The 24,659-nt window shown below is 38.4% G+C and overlaps 1 protein-coding gene across 5 annotated transcripts in view; it reads left to right on the forward strand.

Annotated features, from left to right (window-relative positions):
* Positions 1-24,659, forward strand: part of PDE4B (phosphodiesterase 4B) — a gene marked incomplete at both ends in the record, with an annotated part of 505,104 nt that overhangs the window by 465,635 nt on the left and 14,810 nt on the right. For 4 of the 5 annotated variants that reach the window (XM_079698748.1, XM_079698750.1, XM_079698749.1 and 1 more), the window contains one exon: positions 23,272-23,365. In XM_079698748.1, the coding sequence (XP_079554874.1) occupies positions 23,272-23,365 (94 nt within the window). Of the gene's footprint in view, positions 1-22,594; positions 22,643-23,271; positions 23,366-24,659 lie in introns of those variants that run through there. The other variant, XM_079698752.1, reaches the window with a different exon arrangement.

Here is a 24,659-nt window from a genome sequence, read left to right on the forward strand (position 1 = left end):
GAATCATATGAAATGAAGTTCCACTCATACTGCAAAGAAATGATTTTATGTACCGTGCCCAGGCAAAACTTAGTGTTGAAGAGCTTTAATTATCTACCATTATATCATTTGTTTAAGTAACACCTGGATTTAGAGTGCTAATTTATGTAGTGAGAGTTGTTGCTTTTTGTTTGTATTTTTCTCTTGGAGACTGTTAATTTTATATCTATCTATCTATCTATCTATCTATCTATCATCTATCTATCTATATGCATATATATGTGTGTCTGTGTATGTATTATTTTAATTGAAAGCCTTAACACTGCACCCTCATAAATACACATTTCAAAATCCCAATCATCCTAGCCTGAGGTATTATCTTATTGTCTTAAGGTTCTGGGGCTGGGAAGAGATTTTGCTCCACACCTGCCAACATACCCTTTCCAGCCCTGCATGTGTGTTCCTCCTCCCTTTTTCCTGGGGTTAAAAGTATCACCTTCCCTTCAAGACTTGCTGGCTCCTGCTCAGAGGATCTGAGTAGAGGAAGCATCATGTCCTGAAGGTTGGCGGGGTACGGGGTTGTGGTATAGAGAGTAGATTTTTCTTACTCTTGTTTATTGGTTAATGAAAGGGCAAAAAAAAAAATAAGCCTCTCTCAAATTTTAGTTCAGATTCAAATTGGAAAAAAAAAAGTTTGAGGTTTAACTATTGACTGACTTTTCTCTGAAGTTGTCAATTGAAGCTAAATTCTGGGTTTTTCCAGGCTGTTGTAAATCTCAACCAGCTGCTTTCCCATGAGGAGGGCGTAACTACATAACTTCTCCAAACCACACTGGAGTTCATGTAGGAGGATTTTCACACAGGCTTTAGACTCCTGTGAAACATTCACAGATACTCTGTTCTTTGCATTTTGTGATCATTGATACACATGCAAGATGTAGATCTGGTATTTAGGGGTAGTTTTTTAGCAGGTTTCACCATAAAGGACACCCTGAACTTTCTTCTGGAGTCACTAAGATAAAGTGGGCAACTTTCTCTCTCTGGAGAGAAAGATTACTCATTGAGAAACTGCAAATTGCCATTAGTTTTCATTTCGACTGTTGATGCCTTGTGGATTCTAACCAGGTTTGTGTCTGGACTGCTGAAATTAGACATTGTCTGTCTTGCAGATTTATTACAAATAATCTCACATTCAGTGTATAGTTAATGAGGCTCTGACACCAGGGACTGTGTAGGACCTAGTGAGAATTCCAATCGCTTCAGGCTTCCGCTCCTCCTTTATGGTGTCCTGTGCAGGAAGCAATGAAAGTTGAATAGAGCTAACCCTAAAGAAAGGGCTAAACCTTAATGCTGACACAGTTAGCTTAAGTAGAAGGCATGCAGCTTCACCTATTTCTAGAGCTACAGTGGAGAGGTTGTAGGGCAAAGCAATTACCCAGTGGATGAATAATGCCCAGATGACAGCTGAAGTCAGTTTCAATTTTTAAAAAGATCTCTCTCTCTTTACTTAGCTCTCTTTTTACCTACCCCCAATCTCGAAGTCTTGATTATCCAGATAATCATCTCAGGGTTAATCCATGGCACATACGATATAATATAATGTGAATATTATTGTGGCCACCAAAAAGAAATTGATCTATACCAGTTTAGGGGGAACTGAATTATCTGTGGTAAAACTAAAATTCACATTTGATTTTAAATATTCTCAAAATTATTTGAGTGTTCCATCTGAGCTGCTGTTTAAAAATATCATCATCGTCATCATCGTCATTATCATCATTACTGTGTAGTCTTTTCCGATCATCTTCTGCTTACTCTCACTGAACACAGGAGCTGTGGCAAATCTCTGAGTTACAGACTTGGAAGTAAGTGTGAAGATGTTCTATACAGGAAGTTTGTGAAAAGCATGGGCTTTGGAGTCCACAGATCATGGTTCAGATCCTGTTTCTATCATTTACTAGCTACTTGACCTTGGCCAACTTACTTAGCTGCTCTAAGACTCAACTTTCTCATCTGTAAAACAGGGATGAACGTGGTCCCTACCTTACTGGGGTTGCTGTGAAGATTGAGATAATGCGTTCTAAAGCACTCAGCAAGGCCCCTGATGTGTAGCAAAAGTTCAATGAGTGATAACTTATTAATAGCATCTGCTACATCTTTGCACAAAACTATCTGTCTCTAGTTCTGATCAGCTAAGTGACTGCTGAGTTTTGTTTGCAGCCTCTGAACTTGCATGAGAGTGGTGATGGGAGAGCCTGTGTTTTGCTTAGGGGTTTGGAGATTACATGTATGCCAGTCTACATGCAAATGGTAGAACGTCGACTGTGTCTAGTAGAGGAAAACAAGTAGTCTTTATATTCACTTCATCTGGGTAGGGATGGATTTGTTTGTTGCTTTTTCTTAACCCTTTTGAAGAAAACCGTGACTCAAAGATTGCAACCATCCCAAGTGTGCTTCAGAGCCCAGAGAGTAAGACGAGGAACTGTTTCTGTGACTTACAAAAACATAGTCTTTTCCTTGGCTCAAATTTCCCTCATTCCTTAATGCTGGCCACAGGCCAAATAGAATTCCAGAATTACAGAGAAAGATGCAGCCAGGTGGGTCAGGATTGTAGATTATTTTTCCCCAAGAATTACAGCAAGATGGAATAAATTAAGTAGGAGTTTTACAGGGCAATGATATTGTCTTTCAAGATGAAAAGGATGTCTAGTGAACCTTCTGCCAGCAGCTAGATGCGTGAGAGCTGTTTTCTGTAACCACAGATTGCCTTCTTAGATTTGTTCATTAATTTTTTGTTTCAACTTTTATCACCTCCTGAATTAGAAGAATTGTCTTACACTTCAGCGAAATGCATCAGAGCATGAGTTCCTCAGTGGCAAAACAGTCAGATGTTTTGAAAACAGGATGCTTTGGCTGCGCATTATAAAAAGAGGAACGGAAAGAGAAACAGTATAGAAAGGAAGAAAGCAAATAGCCTCAGCAGGGTCCCCAGCCCAACAGCGGCATAAACACTGACCTATCTTCCTGACCTTCACTGTGGCTCAGTTCCTGACCTCGTGTCACCAAAGCCAACCGACGTCATTGGAGGAGGAGAGGAGGAATGGCGCAGCTGCTGTGAGGGTGACTAGAATTTCCTGTCTCCTTCCTGACAGACGCAGGCAGAAAAGTACAGAGTTACAACAACAGTGGCTGAGGAAGGACCGACACAGAACAATCCCAGTGAGGTGGCGTTGTGACTGAGGGCAAAGAGGGAGCTTTGACTGAGAAACAGTGTCTCTGGCCTAAAATTTTCAGGTGAAAAATGTCAAAGGGGTTATTCGTACCCGGCGTGTTGAATGTCTTTCAAAAGATGTAATACCCAGGGGCTTTCCTGGTGGCGCAGTGGTTGAGAGTCCGCCTGCCGATGCAGGAGACACGGGTTCATGCCCCGGTCCGGGAGGATCCTGCATGCCGCGGAGCGGCTGGGCCCGTGAGCCATGGCTGCTGAGCACAGGGTCCGTAGCCTGTGCTCCACAACGGGAGAGACCACAACAGTGAGAGGCCCGCGTACCGAAAAAAAAAAAAAAAAAAAAAAAGATGTAATACCCAGTAAGGAGCTATCTTCAAGCAGCTGTTCACTGACCTAACTTTCCCCCCAAAGTCCCCTACTACACTTTTCTTTCTCAACTAGCTTTGCCCTGGGACTATTTTATGTGTAGTACAAAGGTTTGGGCCTTATCGATGAAAATGGATGTTCTATTGTTGAGAAGAGCAGTCCTGAATAATATCAGTACTCTCTTGAGAATGGAGCACCAGGACCCAGCATTTCAGTAAATGTTTGCTAAGGAAGGCTATAAGATGGGAACGGGAGAGAGACGGACCGTTTTCTCTAAAGGGCATCAGAAAGTCCGCTACAGATACCATGACAGGGGAAATGAGTCCTCTCAGCTCTATAGGCTTATTTTTCCAATTCTTCAGGTGTAGCCTTACTAGAGTACCAAACGTGAAGCCAACTAATTGCCTGTGCTCTTGGGTGGGAAGGAATTAAGTCATCGAATTCTACCAGCCTGGAGCCTCCTGGGACCCGAGCTGCATGTCACTGGAATGTGACCATGACAGGTTGATTCCCTTACAGTTGGTGAGTCATTCTCTATCCAATTGTATAATTTGTAAGGATGGGAAATGTTGGATCCAGCAGAACTAAAAGGAAATAGATCTTATTGATCAATGGATTCATCTTAGAACTCTGTTGGGAAGATGATAGACAGGTAACCAATTACTGAAATGGATTAATTCCACTTTGGCGCAAAATTGAATGACATGATTAGAGCAGTGCCCCCCATGGGGCAGAAGGACCCCTCTTCCTGGGCACTGTGCTTATAGAGAGCCTAGCCTAGTCTGCATGCAGCTGTACCCTGCTCCAGGATGTGGGGAGGCTGCTGGGTCGAGGGAGCACCTGTGCTCCCCCTTTCATACTGCGTCCACCCTCACACTGTCTGCTCAAATGGCTTTGAACTCACTTCCAGGGCCTATGCAGGCCTCTTTCCTGGGTGTGCTGCAGGAAAGCATACTTTAAGCCCAAGGAGTAGCCAAGAGGCAGCAATTTGGCTTGAGACAGTAGTGTGGGAGAAGCTTGGACATGCAGGCTGTCTAAGCAGAGGGTGTACTTATAGGACCCACATACAAGGTCCCTGTTGGTGCTAGGACATGGGGAAAGAATGGGGCAGGGTGTGGTCCACGAACTAGATCCCCCTGCACTACCATATCCAAGGTGTTCAATCTGGCCTTCCATAGGAAGGGATGTCTGTCAAAGTAGGAGTATTGGAGGTAGCTCAATTTATATCCTTATACGATTAGACTTATGATATGTGGCTCCACAAATGTTGGAGGTGACCTCGGATTAGAGGGCAGAATAGAATAAAAATCAGTTCTGATGGCCAAGAGGGGGAATCATACAGTGTTTTGATCCAATTTTTCTTTCTCTACTGCTCAGATATGTATGGTACTAGAGACAGCAAAGTGGAAAGAGCCTGGGAATAAGCCATGAGTTTGAGTTCTAGCTCTGCCTTTATTGAGGTGTTTTTATCTTAAACAATTAAATCATTTTGAATCTTTGCCTTTTCTTAACTACAAAAAAAAAAAAAAAAAAAAACTGTTGGAGAGGACTGTCTCCATGGTCTACTTCAGCTCTTGTATTTATCGATAGAACAAAAATAGTGAACAACCAATCTATTTTTGCAGGTGTATACTTTGTGTGCAGATATTGTGCTAAGCTCCTGATCTACATTCTGTCATTAATACTCACAGAAGCTCTTTGGATAGGTACTATTATTATCCCCATTTTACAGATGAGTAGAGTGTGGCTTAGAGAGTTGAAATAAATTGGCTAAGGTAAAGATGAGAGCCAGGATTCATACCCAGGGCCATCTGACTCACCATCAGTGACCCCAATGGGACAGATAAATATAGAAATAAAGAGATAGTTAATCATTCTTATAAGGGAATTTTGTTGTGGTTTCTGGGAAGTCTTATTCTTCTAACTCTGGCTATCACCAATGGGTAGGTCTGGTTCAGAATCCTAATCTGCAATTACCATATTCTGGGCCTCTAGATTGGCCATTAATAACCTCCAGCTCAGTCTTTGTGGCTGGGAAGCAGTGTCCATTAACATAGAAGAGGGGGAAGAATAACCATAGTTATAGAAAATGGTTCTAAAGCATCCATAAAACTGTAAATAATGATATTAAACTAATCCACTGTATCAGTTTGCTAAATTCAAGATCTATTTTTTTCCCCAAAGTCTTCTCTAACATGACCTAAAATAAGATAGTAAGTTTTGTTTAAAAGACTTTAGCCTACCCTCTAATTTCCCTTTTACCTACTCCCCCCAACCCCCAAAATAAAAAGAAAACAGAGAGAGGCTGTTCCTGTTATTTTTTCATTTTATTATGATTAAAATAATTGGGGCAATTTCATCATATACTATGTCCTTTCCAATGCATGCAATATGACCATAAAACAGAGGAGCGATGTTTCTGTAGCAGTAGTCAATATAGGGAAATTTCCTAGAAGTAACATGGAGACTGTCTCCCTTAGATTTGTCTTCATGCAGAGATGAAATAGAAAATTAAGTTGTTTATTCTTTATCCAGCATTATTTCAGTTACTCTTTCTGACAAAATAGAGTTGTATTATTGAGTGTAAGTCAGTATTCCACATTCTATTCTTATCAAAACCTAAATTGAAGATTTTGAAATTTGTTTAGCGCTTTGTAGTAAATTTGATCTGTAATCTGTTTTGCTTAATTGAAATACTTTTGCATTGGTATTTACAGAACCATTTTCTCCACTGAATTCTAATCGATTTAGCCCACTTAACTCACTTGAAAGTACCCAAGTGAACAAATCTCTAAAAAACAAGAAGGAATGAAGTGAAGGAACATTACCGTTGATTGGTGCACCTCTGGCTAGCTGATAAGAGCTGATATTCTCAAAATAGAATAAATAAGTCATTTTAATGGGAGCCTTTCTCTCCACATTAAAAAAATCAGGTAATTATGTTTACAGTGCAAGTATAAATCTAGAACACTAGTTTTGAAAAATAGAATTACACTATGTCAATGGAATAAAAGTTTGTTTTACATCTTTTTATACTTTTTCTCATTGTTTTTTTTCTTTTAGAGTATGCCCCGGTCTAGAAGCCTCCCCAGATCCATGCCATTGTTATCTATGAAAGAAAAGGCCAAGGGTGGAGCTTGTTCTTGTGCTATTCTTCCAGCACATCTTACTTCTAAGTAAATGTGTGCTCAGCAAGTAGAGATAGCTCAGATCTGGAAGCCAGGACTTACCAAACCAGAAGATACCAGGGCAAACTTGTGTCACGGTCAATAGATTTCACACTCTAGAAGGCTCTGTGCCAGTTGTCACTGTGCATCTCTGTACATCCCTCCACGTTAGCATTTTTCAGGGATCTGCCAACCCCTCTCTGTCTTGCCCAGTTGTACGTGATGTTTCCCTCAACTGGTGCCAAACTGTTTAGTCTCTTGGATATTTTACTGTAACTTCCTTTGTTTGATTTACTTTAAAGTAGCCAAGTGTTTCCACAAAGAAAGGACTGTTAAGTTATTTAGAAATGAAGAAGACAGTAAAACTCCTGTTTCTTTTGTTTCTGTTGTGGGAAGTCACTGATAATCTTTTTCTCTTTAAAAAGTGCCTGATACTTTTTTCTCTTTATGGAGTAGAGTTTAAAAGCTATAAATCATGCAATTCTGCTCATGAGTCACATGTTTCTTCAGCTAATTACTTGCCATTTAAAAACCTTCAGAGATTGAAGTTTAGTGAACTTATTGAAAAGAAAATTCATCTTCATGGCTCAATTTCATCTCTTTTTTCTTTCTTTAGCTATTCAGAATATGGTCATCTTAAAGACAGTCATTTTAAAACTCTAAATGGCCCAGTTCCCTTTATTCTTTGCTAAAGCATAGTGCATAATGTTATAACCCTCAGCAAATTATAAAAATGAAATTTGAGTACAGATACCAGAAGGTAAAAGTGACTTATCCAGTTTTAAAAATGTGCATTTAAGGGCTTCTCTGGTGGCTCAGTGGTTGGGAGTCCGCCTGCCAATGCAGGGGACACGGGTTGGTGCCCCAGTCCGGGAAGATCCCACATGCCGCGGAGCGGCTGGGCCCGTGAGCCATGGCCCCTGAGCCTGCGCGTCTGGAGCCTGTGCTCCGCAACGGGAGAGGCCACAGCAGTGAGAGGCCCGCATAGGGCAAAAAAAAAAAAAAAAAAAAAAAAAAATTGCATTTAAGGCAAGAGGTCTTGGCAAAATTTTGAACAGTTATTTTGAAAAGAAAACAGTAAGAAGGGCTGTCATCATTAAATAAAAATATCTGTCCAACTCAACCACATAGGCTGTGTGCTAAAGCTAATCAAATGGGGCAAAGTGGAGTGATAATTTGGCATCTATCTAATGTCTTTGGTCAGTATGGATGGTAAAAGTTGATAAACCTAACCAAAAGAGACCTGAATGTATTCTTTCTAGCTATAGTCTTATGCGGTTGCATTAGACAAAATTCCAGAACTTTGAGCCCATAAGGGAGCCATAGGTATTACCTATTTTAAGACTTCGTTTTATAGATGAGGATTATAAAAACTGAGGGTTAAATATCTAATATGCTCCAAAGATCTTTGTAAAATATAAAAAAGCAATCTAAATGAAAAGTAATTTTATTATGACATGACTTCTCCAGAGTCATCAGGTTAATTAGTGGAAGATTAAGGTACTAAAATCCAGCTTGCTCTTCATCTTCAGCAAAAAGCTGATTAAGCTTAAGAACGACGTGGGACATTCCCTCTTTAGCTTGCATTGATTTTTAACCTTCTCATTACTCTTCATGAATAAAAGCTCTGCATGTCTTAATCATTTCAAGTAAAGAGAACTAATTTAGTATTCCTGAAAATTTTGTGATCAAAATCTAGCAGGAAATAGTTGGAACAAGTTACTTTAAATGTCCCTGGCATTGGTTGTTTTGTTTTTCTTCTCTTTGCTTTTTGTTGTTTCAATTTCTGAATAAATACACATATTAATGTATCTGAATTAATACATATTAATATAAGACATATATATACATACATATATCATCAGATAAAAAATCTCATTAAGGAAACCAGGATTAACATTTTCATCCGCACATAATTGAAATGCTACCCTACAGATAATTTATTTCCAACTTTTTCAGTTAACATAATAGCCTATTTCTTCATTCTTTTCTTAGGTTAGATTTCCATAAATGGAATTAATGGATTAAAAGACAACATTTTTAAGGCTTTGATACTTATTTGCTTTCCCACTGATCCCAATGCCCAAGTTTAAGTAGTAAAAACCCTGTGATTAGTAAAACTCCTTCAATTTCTTTCTATTTCTTCCTTTCCTCTCTCTGAAACTGAAGGTGATAAATTGGAGAGTTTTACCAACTGGTGGAAAAATAGTCAATGTTCCGATTCTCTCTGCTACTTAGCAGAACTGTTGGCTTAGGAAGTAGAAACGAAGACAGTGATCTCAGGTTGACCCTATCCCTGCTCCCCAGAACGTTTCTGCCCAGTGGCCCAAATTATGCAAAGCTCTCCCAACTCAAATAAGATTTCTGGATTCTTGAGTTGTGTTATCAACATCTTGGTGGAGTTGGGTTCAACAGTGTGGGCAGCTACACATTTAGAAATAATATTGATGTAATTAATGCCTTTTCAACATTTTAAATCAAATAAACCTCATTTACAGTAGATAGAGATACATTTTGATGTGTTTAGGTAGCTCAAGATGAGTTTTGATGTTTAACTCAGATGTCTGAGTTAAGCACATGTTGCGAATATCTTGCCATAAAACATTGACAAACTTTAAACTATTAACCTAACTACTTAAAATGAGCAGATGCAGGAAAAAATAAAGGGAAAATGACTTGGGAAGAACGGATCATCTCGTTTATAGTAGTCCCTCCCCCTTATCTGTGGTTTTGCTTTCCACCATTTCAGTAACCCGTGGTCAACTGCAGTCCAAAAATATTTAATGGAAAATTCCAGAAGTAAACAATTTCTAAGTTTTAAATTGCGCGCTGTTCTGATTAGTGTGATGAAATCACACACCATCCCACTTCACCTACCCGGAGGCACGTGATTCACCCCTTTGTCCAGCATATCCTGCCCAATAGTCACTTAGTAGCCAACGGGGTTATCAGATCAACTGTCCTGGTATCTCAGTGCTTGTGTTCAAGTGACCCTTACTTTACATTTTACATAACAATGGCCCCAAAGCAGTAGAGTAGTGCTGCTAGCCATTCAGATATGCCAAAGAGAAGTTATAAAGTGCTTCCTTTAAGTGAAAAGGTAAAAGTTCTTAACTTAATAAGGAAAGAAAAAAATCATATACTGAGGTTGCTAAGATCTATGCTAAGAATAAATCTTCTATTGGTGAAATTGTGAAAAAGAAAAAAGAAATTTGTGCCAGTTTTGTGCCTCAAGCTGCAAAAGTCATGGCCACACTGTGTGATAAGTACTTAATTGAGATGGAAAAAGCATTAAATTTGTACAATAAGATATTTCGAGAGAGAGGCCACATTCCTGTAACTTTTATTACAGTATATTGTTATAATTGTTCTATTTTAGTATTAGTTATTTTTGTTAATCTCTTACTGTGCCTAATTTGTAAATTAAACTTTATCATAGGTATGAATGTATAGGAAAAAACATTGTATATATAGAGTGCAGTACTATCTTCAGTTTCATGCATCCACTGGGGGTGGAACATATCCTCCACCAATAAAAAGGGACTAGTGGATAATGTTTATTAAGGGAAATCATTCCATGCCAAAATATCCTTGATAGTCTAACTTTAGCTCTTTTGCTATTTACCCATTGCTAATCATTACTTATTTTATCAAGTAGAACAAAGTTAGAAATTTTCTTAGCATATAATGTAGGGAATGAAAAGAAAATTTTCAACTCCTGGATGGATAAGAAAACTTAGTTTTTTAGCCATTATGATACGATACAGAAGACTTGATTTTAAAAGTTAAAATACGTAAAAGGAGATTTCACTGCTGGGGGTGAAAGGGGGGAAGAGGAGATTATTTAATAACCAGGATAATCAGCTGAGTATAGGAAAAGAACTGACAGAGTTGAAAAAAAAGACTAAAATTTTAGTAGCTCTGGTTGTTCCCAACAGTGGACTTCCAACTTCCTCTCTACCCTCGATATCAGAAGATCTATTGAAAACAAGGAAGAGTTTTATTATAACCTGAGAATGAAGAAATGTTGGCTCTACCCCTCTCTTGGTATCCTGTTGCCTAGAAAACCTCCCTTTGGCTCAAATACATCATCAGGCCCTGTACTATGAACCTACTCCTGGTCTGCTAGACTTCTTGGCTTTCTTTTTATGAAACTCTGCCTTAGCTACCCTGACTTGGATCAGATTTTCATAGACCATCCTCTTAGCTATCTTTTTGGTTAATCTCATAGCTAACATTTTCATTATCTGGGGTTTTATTTGTGTCTGATCCAGTTTGCAAGCTCTTGAGCCCTGAAATTCTGCTTTGCATTTTTGAGGCTCCACATTTGCTTAGAGTGGTAGTCGGGCTAAAAATTATCAAGGAGGCATAGCTCTACTTCGGTCTGTCAGGAGGGAAGTGAAAAGCAGATGAAGGCTTTTGTCAGTTGGTGGTAATTGATTTTGGTTTTGTTTTATTTGGAAAAGCTCTCTGCAGTTCTACTTGGTCATTTAGGAAATTTGTTCGCATTGGGAGTTTTGATAGCTTATCCTGGTTTTGACCAATGCTAGGACAGGTAATGACGTCACCGGTGGGCACAGTACTGTTTAAAGATGGAAAAATTTTTTTGCATTTTCAAAAACTTTAAATTCATGCAACATGCTTAGACTATCCAGGGGTAATGTGCATTTCCAGTATCCTTTTGCACACCCATTTGCCTGTGAGAAGCTAGAGACTTTCTGATGGGTCACTAATGAGATGGACTCCAACTCCTGCTGTAGATAGCCCAGAAGGGTCAGTTTCACTGGCCAGATGCTACCCATCCACCAAGATGAAAGGGCACAGTGCCCTCCCTGCCTTAGTCCCTGTCCATTGTGATCACTACTCCTAGCTCCATTCTGTAATTGAGTCAGAATGATTTAGCTATATCTGCGTTTATTGATGTAATGGGTATGTTTTTCTTGGCCAGGGCCAGTACATTACTTGTGTTCTTGACAGGATGAGCTGCCACTGAATTTTTCCCTGCTGTATTTTAACACACTTAAGATCTAGTTGCACCACATTTATTTGCGTCTGTTTTACCAACTGCATGGGAGCGTCCCTGATAATATCTCAACATTTATCAATATTATTTTTTAAACACTTTAAAATCAGTATAATTTAATTTCAGTACGTTCATTTTATTTTGCTTGCAATAATTAAAAATACTCCTTTACTAATAATCTTTTTTTGTATGTTTGAGGCATTAAGGTAAGGTCATTGTTGAATGCTGCATAGTAAAATAGTAAAATTTCTAACTGAGAAAGGTCATAGATTGCTTTTCATAAAAAGACTTTTCAGGGCCCTTGATAAATCCTAAAATAGGAGAACTTTGCCAAAATAAACAAACAAAAACATGAACCCCTGGGCAAGACTGGATTCTCTTTTTTTGAAAGTAAGATAAATATATTGAGTTAAAATGAGTAAAAAATGAGCTTTTTGGTAAAGGTAATGAAGAAGGAGGAGATACTGGTAAGAAATAATTCAGGAGAGATTTTTCTTCTTTGAACACTTTTCAAATCTAAGTACATGAGCCAGGACTGCACTTTCCCAAGGACTCTGGTTCTGCCTGAGGGAACATTAATTATGGGGCAGTGTAGAGATTTTTAAGGCCCATTTCTTCACTTACAGCTTATTTGCTCTCAAAGCTTCCTGCGGTACAAAGACAGAGCATTACATAAAGGGCCACTCTCTTTAAGTGTGTAGCTGTTTGTTATTTTTGTGTTGCCAGATCCAAGATAGCATGGTAAGGAAACCTATCTGAAGAGCCCTTTGCTCTACACACAGCACTCTCACCTATGTTATCTCATCTGATGCTCACCAAGAGGAAAGTATTATTATATCTCCATATTCAATGTGAAACCAAGCTGCAAGCTGTGTCCAAGACCCTCAGCCACTAAATCATGATGCTTAGAATCAAATCTGTTCTCTTGGCTTCAAAGTCAAATGACTTAAAAATAATAATTAAAAGGAAAACCAAAAGATTAATAGGATGTATGTTTACATTTTTATAAAAGAACAAGAGCAGGAAAAACTAATATTTTTTATCAGGATGTTACCTTTGAAATGCAGTGGTTAATGATTGGAAGAGAGCAAAATGGACTTTTTTTGCTGGTAATATTCTCCTTTCCCACCTGAGTGCTTGTTAAATAAGTATGGTCATTTTGTACACTATTTTGTGTGTATTTTGCACACCAATAAAAGTTTTAAAAATAATAATAATAATTAAAAGGAAATCCACAGGGTAATTTATTATATTCTTCTATGACTTGCCAACAAAACATATAATCATAGAATTTTGAAGCTAGAGCTCGACCTTCTTATTTTTCAGACCTCAGCTTAGATGTTATCTCTTTGGAGAGGTCTTCTCTAATTATCCTAAGTCAGTAGCTTATTTGTTTTACAATTTGCTGTCACAATTTATGATTTTTGACTTTTTTTGTTGTTTTTGCTGTAGAACTTGGTTTTTACTAATCTCCTCCCTTTGACTGTAAGTTTATTGGTGACATGAATTGTGTCTACCTTGTTCATTATTGTAGTTCTGGCATTTAGAATAGCTCTAGGCATTCAAATAGATATTTGTTGGATCATGTGCATGATGGCTCGGAAACTTAATTTATTGAGGACCAACTATATTGTTAGTGGCAAATCTATTAGAACCCAAGAATCCTGTTTCCTGTTGCACTGTACCATGCTACACATAGGTGCTTCCCATGACCAATTCTAGTTTTTCTAATTGTTAGCTTTGATGAGAAATTCCCATCTGGTTCAGAGTGGCTCTTCAAAGTACCCTCAGAAGCAGCAAAAGCTTGCACCAGAGCCTTCCCCAAATGCAATCAGATAACAGAGAATGAAGTCTTGGGGACAAATGTTCTTTCCTCGTGAGCAGAAATATGAAGCACATTTTTGTTGTTGTTTGGTTCGACATTGGGGTATTCAGCTTACCTTTCTCTTGAAAAGTCTGCATCCTGTGGACAAGAATCTAAGCTCTACAGAGACTGACAATAGCCACTGCACACTCAGCTGGGAGCATATCTGTGAATACATGTTGTGTCTAAAACTCAGCCATTTGCCATATCTGTTGTGTCTGGGGCATAGGAGCTTAGTCATTATGCCATTGTTTGGTTGTATTTTTCATTCCTGACATATTGCTGGTACTCCTCTCATCCCCACCTTGGCCACATATTCAGTTAATTCAGATATGCTGCTAGATTGACCTGAACTGTGGAAATCTGAGTAAAATACATACTTGGTACAGTTGTCCTTATGTCAGGCAATCTGTGGCCATTCATGGCTTCTGGTTAATACATAAAGAGTTCTGAAGTCTCTTAATTTGAGGAAATTGGCTAAGTTATGAAATCATGAAAGGCTAGATTTGAAACAGCTGGACATCTCCAAAATAAACTTTTTAAAGGTATGGCTTTAACACAAGGCCATTTTGAGTTACGGCTTTATCTGACAGGTTTCATCTATCTTTCTGGCAATTCTGGTTTACACTCCTTAGACTGATGAATAATCTAAATGTCAACCAGCGAGCCAGAACTTCTATGAGTAACTCATGTCACGTAATCTATATGACATAGCACTGCATCACACCTGTAGCAGCATATCAGGGGAATTCTCTAGTTAATTTCTTGTCAACAATGAAAAGAAAAGAGTTTAGGTGCTAAAGAGCCAATGAAAACCTCCACCCAGATGCAAACCAAGTGAAAAAGGTGCCAAGAGCTCAGATTCTTTGAAAATTTAGAGAAAAACGCAGTTTTAAGTACAACTTCTACAACAGTCTCAGACACCTTACCAACCACTGTATATATATTGTTTCTAACCTTCCCATTTTAAAGATAGAAAAACTTAGTCTCCAAGAAACTCAACAACTTGCCAAGTTTCTCAGTCTAAGTTACAATACAGGACTTTATTTTCAGACCCAGTTGTATACTCAGTTGATCTTATGTCATGTTATTATGATGTTGGGTCTGCTGTTAGAGTCTTATTTATGCTGTTAGACCCCACCGGTAAGGCCATCCTGTAGTCAGAACCCCTTCTACTTCATGTATAACCTATGCATCTAACTCTGAAACTACTTTTATAAGTAGTCTCATGCACCCAACAAACCTGTACATCTGGGGGTGCACTGTTCTGCAAAGCATCCATCCATCTCTTCTAAACTTTGGTAGCTAATAATAGGAAAAACAAAATGCAAAACAAGTATAACTGTCTTTTTTGAGGATAAAATTACTTAAGACTACTGTATTCATCCTATATGATTTAAAAATATGTTCAAATCTCTAACCTATGGTAGATTCTTCTCAATTTGCAAGGACGTATTCTAGCGTAGGGATTACCAAAATACCAACAGATAACATATATTTATTCAGGGAAGAAAAGAATATTTCTATGTAGCCCAGGGATTTTCTTTATTTAGTTGATGGTCCCTAGAGTTGATCTTGAACATTTCCAGACTAAGGGGCTGTCCCAACCCTGGGAAACTGCTAATCCAGAAGCAGCAATTCCCAGGGGAGGTTTTGAAGCATCCCATTGTCTTTTATCTCAAAGGGTATGTGAAAGTTGCTAGCTGAAATCAATATAATTAATATTAAACACAAGATATGCTGCATAATGTGTTTAAAAGGGGTATAGTAGTAATCTCAAAAATTAGCTATGGTAGATTTTTATGGCTGCAAAAATATTGGAAATTTTAATAAGGCAGGATTTTAATGCAACCCAGGAGATGTTATAGGATAAAATTGGAAATCAGTTCTTAAAGAGAATCATGACCAATTTTTATGGGGTTATGAAAAGAATGTAGAATGTTTGGGGGATGATTTTCCTGTTCTGTGACATTGCTTTCAAGTTAAATATGAAGGCCTTGAAGCATAGGTCGTGTTTTCCGCTGGTCAGGAGAGGACACTAAACTGAAAGGACCGTGGGTCTGATCCATGATAAGATTTCTAATTTTAAAAATGTAACAAGTTGTAGAACCTCTGGCTATGAAATCGTTCAAAAGAAACCTTAGTCTTCTGCTTTGGAATCGCATTAACGTCCCATGGCCCTGGAACTGGCTTTAGAAGCTTGAGGTTAAATATTAGCCATCGTGCACAGAAAAAGTTGTAGAAGGCTTAAATGGAAAAACAAAAGAGTAACTAAATAGTTTACCTTGATTCCTTGATTTTTCTCATTGCTACTGTGATTTTTGTCATCTGTAGAAAAATAAAGCCTCTGCTGTGTGTAATTATCAGGCCAGCATCCTCAGTCTGTCATAGTACCTTTTTTGGGGTCTGTCACTATTAACAACCATATTAAAAGGGAAAGGTCAGGTACATAAAATGAAACTGTGAAGCTTCAGTAACAGTTGCAGGTGTTTTTCATCAGAAGGAAAGACTTCTGTCAAAAAGAACAAGTTTGAATATTTTAAATTATCTAAAAATATACAGTACCTCTAAACCTTACACATTATGAGTGTATGACTTTGAAATCCAGTCTCTTTAAGGGATATTTAGGACATGTAATATCTAGGACACATTTATACTAAAAAGAAACATTTGTTGTTTATCTGAAATTTAAATTTAACTGGGTATCCTGAATTTTTATTTACTAAATCTAGAAACCCTACATATGTGAAAACATATATATACTAATGCACTATATTTATAAATCATAGCTTATACATATATATACATATATATGTATATATAGTTAAAAATGCATAGTGAAAATATGTCTTTGGGTATAAATATAGTGTCTTTTGTCTATTAAATTGTGTCACTGCAGCAACTCTCAGAGTTAGGGGAATGTTAGTTCATGAGAAATTTCTCTAAATATTTTTATGGGGATTACTTTGCGTCTAGGTAAAATCCATTTTTTTAGCATCCCAATAATGTGTGCCATATCTCCTCTTGAAAAGTTTCCAGAAATTCTGAGAAAAAGAGACAGCAGCAAAGAGTATAGATAGACAGTTGGGTAAGAAGAAACAAAGATTGTAATAATTTTGAGAACTATTCAAGACCTAGTATCAAGTTGTAGGGAAGTTATATTCAAAGTTATATTTAAATTCTTTTGATTTTTTTTCAGTTCTCTCTAAGAAAGCACTAATGGTTTGTCCCTACGTTGACTTTTAAAATGTCTCTTGAACAGATACTAGTCTTCTAACCAGCAAATGGAATTTACTCTCTTTTAGCTTCATCATAAATGCCAATGTTTTGTTACAGAATTATGGTAGAGATGTCCATGATTGTTTTTCATTACATATTTATTGTGGATTATTACATCACTGGACAGTTAAGAAGAGAATCACTCAATTCTAATACGTTTCGATGCATTTCTTTCTGATCTGGCACATGGACAGTTAGAACGACATAACTATATTCCTTGGAGCACCAGGGGTTTGCTCCAGTAATAGAGCAGAACTTTTCTGCTAAAATGCCCCATCATGGAACTATATAGTCTCCAGTTAAGTAGATATTAATGGACAATGGCAAGTTATTCCTTTCTTAATCCCATTACCAACTCAGTTCAATTTCATTTGCCTCTCAAATAAGACAAATATGTCATTAAAGAAATTGGACATCAAGTTTCAAATAGATGGTAGAGTTCATAGGGAAAGACAAAAAGGAGACAGGAGATGAGATGCATTGTCAGATAACCTGAAATGTTACGAATTGTGGGAATTGTGAGTGTGATAAAGGGGTTTAGAAAAAGTTCACTATATTCCCATTGTTGTTGTTTAAATCAGATTTTGCAAAGGAAAGTGTAGGTGTTTAGGAATTCGAGTCCTTCACTTCTTTGGGTCTTCGTTACTTCATATGTAAAATTAGGTATATGGAAGAAGCAATTTTTTTCAAAATGAGAAAGAACCTGATAAATTTGCCATTTTACAACCACAGAAACTGGGCCCCAAGAAGGTCATTCATCTTACCCAAGATCACACATCAGGTGAGTGCCAGAACTAAGAGACGAGCTTGCCTTACGTCCATTTCTCACTAAACTGGGCCGGCCACTGCAGTTTCAACTTCCTTCTACCACTACTAGCATTCTGTGATTCCAGGCAGAGTTTTCAGCCCCTTCACTTTTTCTTATGCCCGGGAATTCTTATTAAGTTATGACTAACAAAGTGTAAAATCTGAGTCAAAATTTAGTCCCTAATAAAGTCATTGTGACTTTAATGACTTTGGCGGTTGTTTCATACTGCAAAAACAGGAAGATCTCACACAATAAGGCGCCTGTCTCACAGATGGGCTTCTGCGCAGACGGCCACCCACAAGGGTGACTCCTGAGGCTGTCTTCCTCTCAGGGGCACCTTTTTTTCATCTGCAGTTTTCATCTGCTTTCTTCATCTTAAGGTTATCAATGAGAGGAAAGTGCCTGCTTTATCTAGCCTTTGATAGGCTGAAGAATATTTTTGATCACTAAAGATTCACTCTTAAGTGATTTCCAGGTCACCCCCTAACAAGCCCAGATTAGTCTTAAAAGTAGGTCTTTTATGTGCTTGATACTAGTCCCTTGTATTATTACTCTTTTAGACGGTTTTATTCTTAGAAAGATAGAATCACCAAGTTTTAGAACCAGGATGAATTTCTGAGATCATTCTAGTCCAGGCTTCCTGTGTGCTTGATTTAACACGAACTTTTCAAGAGAGTTGCTAGCTTTACTGTGGATCTTTGCACAAAGCCCAAACTAGTCCTCTGATGAGAAATATAGAAAAATGATGAAGTGTTCCATCCCTTCAGGAGAAATTGGCTCAGAAGAAAATATTCTCTGTACGTAGCATTGAAGCCAAAGAAAAATTGAAGCCATAAAACAAAATGTTTATATTCAATTTCAGCTTTTGCTATTCTATATATTTCAAGTAACTTCCCACTATTAAAGGTAGCCTATTCAAAAAAGTCCACATATGATTTTATAGAGAAGATATATGCTAGGCAAACAATATCGAATTATTTAAGTAGAGAATGATATCTTTTTCCCTTTTCAGAAAATAACTAACTTCTGGCCACGTTCATGAATCTAGTGTTGGGCATAAGCTTAAGGAAGCATTGGAGGAATTTGTATTACTAAGGGTTCATTCACAAACTTTGCTTGTCTGTGTTGAAAAGGGGCTTTGGCCATTTCCTCTGGGGACATTATTTCTAGGTAAGCTCTAACAGGGTTTTCTTGTGAAGGCAGCTTCTTAACAGAAAAATAGGATATGTGTACCTTAGGTTGTAGAGACACATTTATCTTTAAAATAGTGTGCTCTTGTTTGTGGATTTCTCTACTGCATTTGATAAAGTAAATAATATCTATTCCCTTTCAATCCCGTAACTCCTGGGGCCACAGTTAACCTCAGGAGCTGTTTAATTTTCTTATCTGGACTGAATACCCAACTTGATAAGGAGACAGGGAGACTCCAAGGGTCTTAGAATATCAAACTCTGGAGGGATGATAACCACTTCTCTTCCTTTGTTGGTGACCTATTCTTTTGGACTGAAGCATTTCCGATTTGGGTTGTTTTTCTCTGTAGTGTTAAGAGAGTTTTGTTTTCTGGGAAATTTTGGTTGCCGGTAAATAATATGTCCAGACTGTAGGAGGCTGCCACAAAATTTATCATAGAATCTTGACAGGTTTGGGCTGAGATCCTAAAATCATGCATCACTCTCATTTTGCATATGAGAGCTAAGGTGACTTCACCAGACTGTTACCTGGTATCGAGAGCTGAGAATGAAAGTCTAGATTCGTCTACTACATTGTAGCTACCTCTGGTTCAACAGAAACAACTCCCATATGGGAATCAGACACTGAAAACCCCACTAAGCCAAGCTTTCCCACTGTCTCCGTGGCCTTAACCTCAAACACAACCTATTCCATTCTGTGACGTGTCTCATCACACAGGCCAGCACTAATCATACTAATTGGACTCTGCATTACTAGAATGTAAAAGATACCCCCTGTCTGCTCCTCCAAGGCCTTGTCTGCCTTGCTTAGTTTGTACAGAGCCCAATATAAGTGGGCCCTTCATAAATGCTTTATGATGAGAGCAGTGATTGCCTTAGTCAATGTGGTTGGACCCTCCCTTATGGAGGAGGAAAACCAAAGGCTGTTGCTAAGCAACATTTAAAGGACTGGGTCAGTTTCTGACACTGAGTGACCTCCATCTGCGTACTTCATCATGTTGTGTGTTTTATGGTTGCCTTAAAATGACTTTGGGTTTTGGTGGCATTGTCATGCCATTAGCAAAAGGCTCATAGGAGAACTAATTTAGGCATGAGAAGGAGAGGGGTGGTTTTCAGCTGTTAACTACGTACATGAGTTCACTAACCCATCTGTGAGCTCTGCGGGAAAGGTGAGGAGTTTGGTTTGTTCGCAGCCCTGTAGCTTAGAGCCACCTCCCTGTGCCCACGTTGGGACTGATTGACAATGTATACCAACAGGATCCTGTGGCAATGGGAGGTGATAGAAAAAAAGTAAGAAGGAAAGTCTTTCCTAGTCTTTTATGATTGAATTTCTAGCTGCTCCTATATTCTGAGCTGAAGGGTCAATACAGCTAATAAAGAGTTGGCCCCAGTCAGCAGACAGTTAGTAACTGTTGTGGTTAACGAGCATGCCCTAATATATCTGACTATTTCTATTAGCATGAAAGCTTATTAAAAGCATGAAAAGTGTTTTTGTTTGTTTGGGGGAGTTTTTTGTTTTTGTTTTTTTACTGCTATATCCTTAATGCATTGCTTGGCACATTTTGGGGTTCAGTAAATATTTACCAAATACAAGAGATGAAATGGCATTATTCAACTGGTACAAACCTGATTGACTCCAAAATCTTCCTAAGTATTTCCAAGAGACCAAAGGAACCAAAATGAGGATGATTGCTTGAATGTTACATTTGGCTAAGTCTAGTGCGGAGACATAATTAAAAAAACCATCTGTCTCTATGCTTTCTACAAGACATTTTTTTGCAATGCTCCGAGTAAAGTTTGCTTCTTTGCCAAAATTCAGCTGATCCATCAGAGCACAGAAACCTGTCTTTTTCAGCTTCTAAGTCTTTAGTGTAAGTGCCTGTCTTTTGAGAACTGAAAATGAGAGGCTATTATGACAGCAGTTTTGTCTTAAAAAAATAAACAACTTAGAACTTGCATGATTCACCTGGAGTTCAAATTGCAGAGCAGTTCGATAAGTAAAACACACTAGCTGAGATGATTAATTCAGAGATTTATGGTGACTGTTACTAACATATTATATCATGGGAAGACCCACACGTACACCAGCAGGGTTCCCCAGAAAGAGGGTGATTGTGCATGCCTCTTTGAGGACAATGCATAGAGCAGTGAGCCAAAGGACAGCAATTGCTGTCTTGCTGAGTTGCATTGGCTTCACCTCAAAAGGCCTAGTCTCCTGGGCACAGGCAGTGGCATGAAGGGGGCCTGGACGCCTGAAGTGAAGCCATTGTCTGTGCAGGATGCTGATTTGAAAGGGGAGTGCCTCACAGGAAAGAGAGCCAATTGCGTGCGGAGACTGTTGCCATGGTGCTTCGCTATTTCTTTAACGTGCTGTACTTGAACTCCTGGGAGTCCAGGGGCGGGGTAATGGAGGAGGGAGAAGGAGAGGAGTGGGATGGGCCTGGGTAGGGAATCCCACTGCAGGGCTCTAGTCTCAGACTTTCTTCTTGCTTGTGATCTTTCTAAAGCTGACAAGGTGAAAGAGAGAGAAAGAGAGAGAGAGAGAGAGAGAGACTATAGGAAAGACTTCCTCAGCATGCTCCAGATTGCAAAAACAAAATAAAAATTAATTTAATTCTTAAATATTTCTAGCATGAATTAGAAGATGTAACACTGAAATACCAAAACAGCACAGTCTTTCATAACCCCGAATAATTCTCCATTCATGCAGCAAAGGATAGCTTGTATTTCCTAACTCACTCCAGATCCTAGATGGAAAGGTTAGATGTGTTTAATTCATTTGTCGAATGCAGTCTCATGTGCATATTAATGAGCTGATGGAGGGCAGAAAATTACATTCTGCGTACGAAGTACTTTTAAAACGAAATCCATTAATTCTATTCCCATTCGTTTCATTGTGAAAGAAGTCTAAATGCACTGGCACGCAGTTGGTGTGCAAAAAATCTCCCCAAAAGCTAGCTTAAAAAAATATTCTTGTATACTGAAAGCCTAGTTTGAAAAGAGCCACAGTTCTCGCTTTTTCAATGTTTTTTTTTTTTTTTTTAATGTTCGAAAAGTACATTAATCAAACAAACCATCACTTCAAAACCCTTAGAGCGGCTGAGCTCTGTACGGAGGCTGCGTCTGCAGTGTCCTGGTCTCCGCAGTGGAGAGAGGGTGAAGAACACCTAGATGAAATGGGGGAGGGTACCGACTTCGGATTGCCTTAAATATTCATGGGGCTTCCTCCATTTTAATCTTCTCCTTTTAAAAAGATGGCTGTGTTTCCTAGTCTGGCATCCCCTCGGGAAAGAAGAATTGCTCCTTCCTTGCAGAGTTCAGCTGAGCAGGACTAATCTAGAGTGGAAACCCCTTCGGCCACCAGGACTATTCATAATTCATAAGTGCTGCAAACCAGCCAGCTGAATGCATTTGGACAGGCTTTTGCTCCTTCGTGCACGTCCTGATTTCATTACTCTCTCTGCCAGGGAAGAAGCAGGGAACATAGGCTTCTTGCAAGAATGGAGTGCGAAGATGGGCTTTGTTTGGATTAGAAAATGCCCTAAATTTTGGAGGCTTTGTCTATCATAAGTTTTGATTATTTTACCACTGAATCTGCAAGGCTTTCCTGATCCTTTTGGGACTGCTCTCTCAGAACTGTGAATTCTTTCAAAGGGATTTGTGGATTGTGGCAAGGAGTGCATTCCAAAATGCCTGAGGCAAACTATTTGTTATCTGTATCTTGGGGTTACATCAAGGTGGGTTAATTTGATTCCATTATGTGTCTTTGATAGAATGTGAAACAGTTCCATGTGTATGTTTTCTGTGAAGTAGAAAACCTCTGTAATGATATAATTGTGTTATCACTTAGCCCACAGAGGCTGCTTATGGTGAAATAGGGGCATGTTATATTACATTGTATTTAAATAGACTGTGTTGTATTTTAACCCTATTCTTTTTACACATGTCTATTTTTAAAGGATGCTTATCTTTTCTTTTGTTTTCCCTTAAACTTTTCACATTTAATCACCGCTCACTGTATAAGTTATTAACTCAAATTATATTTTAGAGTTAATTTCCAATAAACGTATTTTAAAATGTGGTTACATTTTTAAGTGAAATGATCTTGACCTCTGTTAAAATTCCTTTTCCTATGTTTCCATCTTCAAAAGAAATCAGATGGTAATTCTAAGAAATCTTAAGAAAACCTTTTTTCCCTAAGGTGACGTTGGAATAATTTCACATTATTTTATTTTGTAGAAACAGTATCATTCATCTAATGATGTCTGCTCACTCGGTCCCTTGGTTCTTAATAAAGTTGGAAACATCTAAAATGATAATCTGCTATTTTTTAGGTGGTTAATACGTTTTTGTTTTTTATAAACAGTTCAAAAGAATGCTGAACCGGGAGCTGACACACCTTTCAGAAATGAGCCGATCGGGGAACCAGGTGTCTGAATACATTTCAAATACTTTCTTAGGTAAGATATTCACTGGGAAACTTATTCCATAACTGAAAATTTTTTTTAATATTAATTTCTGCAACCTGTCAGGAACATCACTCTGTGAGTTTGGAATGGGGTTAAGTGACAGAAAAACAAATCCATTTAAAATAAGAACTAAAGACAATCTTTAACGTAAAAAAAAAAAAATAAGCTGTAAGGTGTTGTGAAAAAAATGACTGAAAATACCCATCAAAGAGAGAAGTTTATTATGGGCTAATTAAATTTATATAGACCTCAGATCACTCCTTATCTACCCACCCACTTCCATCTCTGTCAAGACCTCTGAAGGGGGAGGTGATGGGGGTTCCAATCATCCAAGCCTTAGGGACAACTCCAATTGGCTCCTCTGACGTGGTATTCTTTAAATTCTTCCAGTAACTGGGCTTTGAGCAAAAGGTTTCCTTTTAGATGCTTTGCAAGAGATGGCTGGAGAACTGTATGGTGATTTGACCCATGATAATAAGCTTTGGAAATAATTCGACTGTTGCTTTGCTAAGGTATTTCTTAACGATACATGGGGGGAGGGCAGAAAGAATCTCCACCTCTCTGAAGGAGTTAGCCTTCTGCAAGCAGCATCATTATCTTCCTAATTTGATACTTACCTATCAATCTCTGCTTTCACATTGCTAGTCTTTAACACATGTCACTGACAGGAAAGGTTTGCATCAGTGCCTCTCAACTACTGTCATGCATCCTGTTTGATTACTAGGAATTTCTGATCTCATGTTTAAAACCATGCTGTTGTTTATTTTTCTTGAATAAGGCCTGCAGAACCTGCAAATCTGTACTTCAGAGTGAATGGGTAGCCTTTAGACTCTGATTCTGTTGACTTTCAAGTACCACTGAATTATGCTTATTTAGCAGAACTCCACTTTCCAGGGAAATGACCTATTCTTACAGCTGAACATTACACCTGCCTTCTTTTTGGCATTGCTGCGTATCCTTAAATCAATGAGCATTTGCCTCGATGTCTTATGGAAACACATACCTCTTCTAGTTTTATTTAAAAAAATCAATTCTATTTCTCTAATACCAAATCAGTTCCTGCTATCAGCAGATCAATCTTTGATCAGCCTAGTGGAAAGCTCATGGCGCTACTCTGTGGCCAGTGGGCATTGGCATGATTGACAAGTGCCTTTCCAACTGTTTCCAGTATGTGGGTGTCTGCAGCACCTGGTTTTCTCCAGCAGCAGTTGTGGCAACCTTTGTCAGAGAACAAAGATATTTTTTTCATACATCCTAGCTCCAAGAGGAGCTAGAATCTAATTGA

The sequence above is a fragment of the Hyperoodon ampullatus genome (assembly GCF_949752795.1).
Source record: "Hyperoodon ampullatus genome assembly, chromosome: 2".
Taxonomy (NCBI): Eukaryota; Metazoa; Chordata; class Mammalia; order Artiodactyla; family Ziphiidae; genus Hyperoodon; species Hyperoodon ampullatus.